The 4845-nt window shown below is 43.8% G+C and overlaps 1 protein-coding gene across 2 annotated transcripts in view; it reads right to left on the reverse strand.

The window, feature by feature from the left end:
- Positions 1-260: 260 nt before the first annotated feature.
- Positions 261-4845, reverse strand: part of LOC110508136 (EH domain-containing protein 2) — a 37739-nt gene continuing 33154 nt past the window's right edge. For both annotated transcript variants that reach the window (XM_036965315.1, XM_036965316.1), the window contains 3 exons: positions 4024-4212; positions 3650-3811; positions 261-1800 (listed from right to left, as the gene is read on the reverse strand). In XM_036965315.1, the coding sequence (XP_036821210.1) occupies positions 1249-1800; positions 3650-3811; positions 4024-4212 (903 nt within the window). In that variant the 3' untranslated portion in view covers positions 261-1248. The remainder of the gene's footprint in view (positions 1801-3649; positions 3812-4023; positions 4213-4845) is intronic.

The raw sequence follows: 4845 nt of genomic DNA on the forward strand, positions 1-4845 counted from the left end.
CTAATCCTCCACCATTATCTAATCCTCCACCATTATCTAATCCTCCACCATTACCTAATCCTCCACCATTACCTAATCCTCCACCATTATCTAATCCTCCACCATTACCTAATCCTCCACCATTACCTAATCCTCCACCATTACCTAATCCTCCACCATTACCTAATCCTCCACCATTACCTTTCCTTTCTCTAAACACTTATGAATTCAACTTCTTCTCCTCTTCAATCTGAACAAAAGGTCAGTGGAGGTCATCAGAACACAGTCCATACAGTTTATTAGGTAATGATAATAATAACATGTAGCTGTTGGGTTAGCTGTGCACAGCAGTCACTGTTTTACATAACAACATTGTTCTCACAGCATATGACATTAATTTGAAACAAATGCCGTTATTTGTCTAGTAAATAGAAAATCAACAGCACTACTCACTAAACAATCCCCCAAAAGCTGAATAGAAGACAGTGACATAGTGTGTGAGGAAAACTATACTAACTATATAAGTGCTGCAATGTTATTGTTTGGACCAGTCCCCTGCAGACAGACAGAGAGATGACTAAACAAGCTTTATACTGTACCTAATGGCAACAGCTGTCAAATACATGAACATAGATTAGTGTACTTGAACATATTCAACATGTGTCTATGTATGTCTGTCTTGATTTGTTAAAACCCCTGCTAAATAGCTCCATGTAAAAGCAAGTCAAATATAGTAAGGCAGCTTTCAGAGCCATGTATAATCAGATCAGTGTGTAATTAGCAGAGTAGAGTAGAGTAGATTAGAGTAGAGCAGGCCACTAGCTTTTATTTGACATCACTCAGCAAAACACATTTAGATCCAATTGGAAAAAGGGGACAATGTAGGGGACTAGAAGACAATGTAGGGGACTAGGTGACAATGTAGGGGAATAGGTGACAACGCAGGGTGGCAAAGTAGGGTACAACGTAGGGGACTACGGACAACGTAGGGGACTAGGGGACAACGTAGGGGACTAGGGGACATTGTAGGGGACTGGGGACAACGCAGGGGACAACGTAGGGGACTAGGTGACAATGTAGGGGACTAGGTGACAATGTAGGGGACTAGGTGACAACGCAGGGTGGCAAAGTAGGGTACAACGTAGGGGACTACGGACAACGTAGGGGACTAGGGGACAACGTAGGGGACTACGTGGGGGGCAGTAGTGTGTGTGTCAGCTGTCAGAGGGTTATACTCTCAGCTCCAAAGGGTGGGTTAATGTAGTCTCTCTATACATCAGATCCTTTCTGCCTGCGCTTGGAGGGGGGCACCAGGCGTGCTGGCAGCTCGGGTGGCAGACCATGCCCCTCTAACTTCACCTCGATCAGGTGGCTGGCCAGGGCAAACTCCTCGTCATCCAGCATGCCATCTCGGTCCACATCCGACAGCTTCCAGATCCTCCCCAGGACGGAGTTTGGCAGCCGGGTGCTCACCATCCAGTCCCTGGCCTTGGTGCCACTCAGCTTGCCCTCGTTGGGCGCCAGGTTGTAGAAGATCTCGTCATATTTGGGCTTATCCTTGGTCACCACCCAGGCCATCTCGCCCCCATCCTCGCCCTCCTTCTCCATGTCACCGAATGGGTCGTTCACCACGAAGGGCCCGGCACGGGTTCCCAGGAAGGCCCCCCCCTGTACCCCTGGCTGCTCCCCCAGGTTGATCTCCTCCTGGCGCAGCAGGGGCATCAGCTTGGCGATGTCGGATGCCAGCAGCTCGTCCAGAGCAGCCATCAGGGACGGTTTCAGGGGCTTGAACTTACTGAAGTCATGGGTCAACAGCTGCTCCTGGATGGGAACAGAACAGAGCAAACTAGTCAGCCAATCAGTCCATCTGGGAAATTAAATGGCTTGCGAAAGTATTCACCCCCTTGACATTTTTCCTATTGTATTTGTCTTACAAACCTGGAATTAAAATGGATTTTGGGAGTTTGTATCATTTGATTTACACAACATGCCTACCACTTTGAAGAAGCAAAATATGTTTTATTGTGAAACAAACAAGAAATTAGACAAACAGGAAACCTGAGCATGCATAACTATTCATCCCCAAGGTCAATACTTTGTAGAGACACCTTTTGCAGCAATTACAACTGCAAGTCTCTTGGGGTATGTCTCTATAAGCTTGGCAAATCTAGCCACTGGGAGTTTTGCCCATTCTTCAAGGCAAAACTGCTCCAGCTCCTTCAAGTTGGATGGTTTCCACTGGTGTACAACAATCTTTAAGTCATACCACATCTTTTTAATTGGATAGGGGTCAGGACTTTGACTAGACCATTCCAAGACATTTAAATGTTTCCCCTTAAACCACTCGCGTGTTGCTTTAGCAGTATCCTTAGGGTCATTGTCCTGCTGGAAGGTGAACCTCTGTCCCAGTCTCAAATCTCTGGAAGACTGAAACAGGATTCCCTCAAGAGTATCCCTGTATTTAGCACCATCCATCATTTCTTAAATTCTGACCAGTTTTCCAGTCCTTGCCGATGAAAAACTTCCCCATAGGATGGTGTTCTCGGGGTGATGAGGTGTTGGTTTGCGCAAAACATAGCATTTTCCTTGATGGCCAAAAAGCTCAATTTTAGTCTCATCTGACCAGAGTACCTTCTCCATATGTTTAGGAAGTCTCCCACATGCCTTTTGGCGAACACCAAACGTGTTTGCTTATTTTTTTCTGGCCACTCTTCCGTAAAGCCCAGCTCTGTGGAGTGTACGGCTTAAAGTGGTCCTATGGACAGATACTCCAATCTCCACTGTGGAGCTTTGCAGCCCCTTTAGGGTTATCTTTGGTGTCTTTGTTTCCTCTCCAATTAATGTCCTCCTTGCCTGGTCTGTGAGTTTTGGTGGGCGGTCCTCTCGTCAGGTTTGTTGTGGTGCCATATTCTTTAAATTTTTTATTAATGGATTTAATGGTGCTCTGTGGGATGTTCAAAGTTTCAGATTTATTTTTTAGAACCCAACCCTGATATGTCCTTCTCCACAACTTTGTACCTGACCTGTTTGGAGAGCTCCTTGGTCTTCATGGTGCCGCTTGCTTGATGATGCCCCTTGCTTAGTGGTGTTGCAGACTCTGGGGTCTTTCAGAACAGGTGACAAATAAAGTCCACCTGTGGCAATCTAATTATGTGACTTCTGAAGGTAATTGGTTGCACCAGATCTTATTTAGGGGTTTCATAGCAAAGGGGGTGAATACATATGCATGCACCAATTTTCCGTTTAAATTTTTTTTAAATAAGTAATTTCTTTCATTTCACTTCACCAATTTGGACTATTTTGTGTATGTCCATTACACAAAGTCCAAATAAAATGCAACACCCGCCAAGGGTGATGAATACTTTGCAAGGCACTGTATGACTTAAAGATGGATTACTGAGGGATGCTGGACTTTTGTTATGGACATTGAGAAGGCTCACCTTTTCATAGAGGGGTCATATTAGTGATGGACACTGAAACCCAAATAGACTAAATATAAACAATATTTTGAATGTTTATATCAAAATAAAAAAATGTGTTTTAAATTAACAAATGTTTTATACTACTTATCTAATAAACGTTAATTTTTTTTATCATGTTGAGTGTTTTCGAATTCATGAAAAAAAAGACAGGCAGAAAGACAGGCAGGCAGACAGACAACCAGATAGACCTGCATCTTGGCGCAGTCAGGGAAGTCCCCAGCAGAGATGTGGTGTTGCAGCTGGATCTTGGAGAAGATGACAGGAAGTTGGTAGATCAGGTTCTTCTTCCTGTTGTCCTTCCTGAAGGTTGGCATCTCCTTCTTCAGGTAACTTATGATGTGGGCATGCACCTGGGGGGTGGAGAGAGGGGTGAGGTAGAGAGACAAAGAGGGGGGGATATTAACTTCAGAAAAGCCACTTTCTCCTCAATGTTTCAAACTGAGTCAGACACCTTATTCTTTAGTACCTAGTCAGAAAGGTGTGGTTGCAGATTATATCACAGCATCTAGTAGATGAATGAGACAGATAGAGGGAGGGAGATCCAGAGAGAGAGAGAACCTACCCTGACCAGTCGTGCCCTCTTCACCAGGTCGTTGAGTTTCCTGAGGGCTGCGTTATGGGGAAGGTTCTGGATGTCACTAAACAGATCCTCCTCCTCCAGCTCAAACAGACGACGGTTATCAGGGACCAGCAGGGGTTCAGACCAGAACGACCCGATGTACACCCTCACGACCTCTGGGGTGTTGAACACCTGTCAATCAATTGATGTATCCATGAAGCCCCTTTAACAGTTATCACAAAATGTTATACCCACTACACAACACCCTTTAGGTGATATACCCACTACCCACTCAACACAACCCTCTAGCAGTAAGGCCAAATTCAATGTTTTATCCCCCCCAAAAAGTATATATATTTTTTATACCTAAAGGGGTCCTTCAATTCAAAATCAAATAGCTATAATTCCATGTGTTAACTTAGTATAACCTCCCTTATACAAAGTGTAATTAATAACTTCACCATGCTCAAAGGGATATTCAATATCTGCTGTTTTAATTTTTTACCTATCTACCCTTCTTTGTAAGGCATTGGAAAACCTTCCTGGTCTTTGTGGTTGAATCTATGTTTGAAATTCACTGCTCGACTGAGGGACCTTACAGATAATTCTGTGTGTGGGATACAGAGATGAGGTAGTCATTCAAAAATCATGTTAAACAGTATTATTGCACACAGTGAGTACATGCAACTTATTATGTGACTTGTTAAGCACATTTTTACTCCTGAACGTATTTAGGGTTGCCATAACAACGGGGTTGAATACTTATTGACTCAAGACTTTTCAGCTTTTCATTTTTTATTAATTTGTACAAATATCTAAAAACAT

The sequence above is a fragment of the Oncorhynchus mykiss genome, chromosome 27, assembly GCF_013265735.2.
Source record: "Oncorhynchus mykiss isolate Arlee chromosome 27, USDA_OmykA_1.1, whole genome shotgun sequence".
Classification (NCBI taxonomy): domain Eukaryota; kingdom Metazoa; phylum Chordata; class Actinopteri; order Salmoniformes; family Salmonidae; genus Oncorhynchus; species Oncorhynchus mykiss.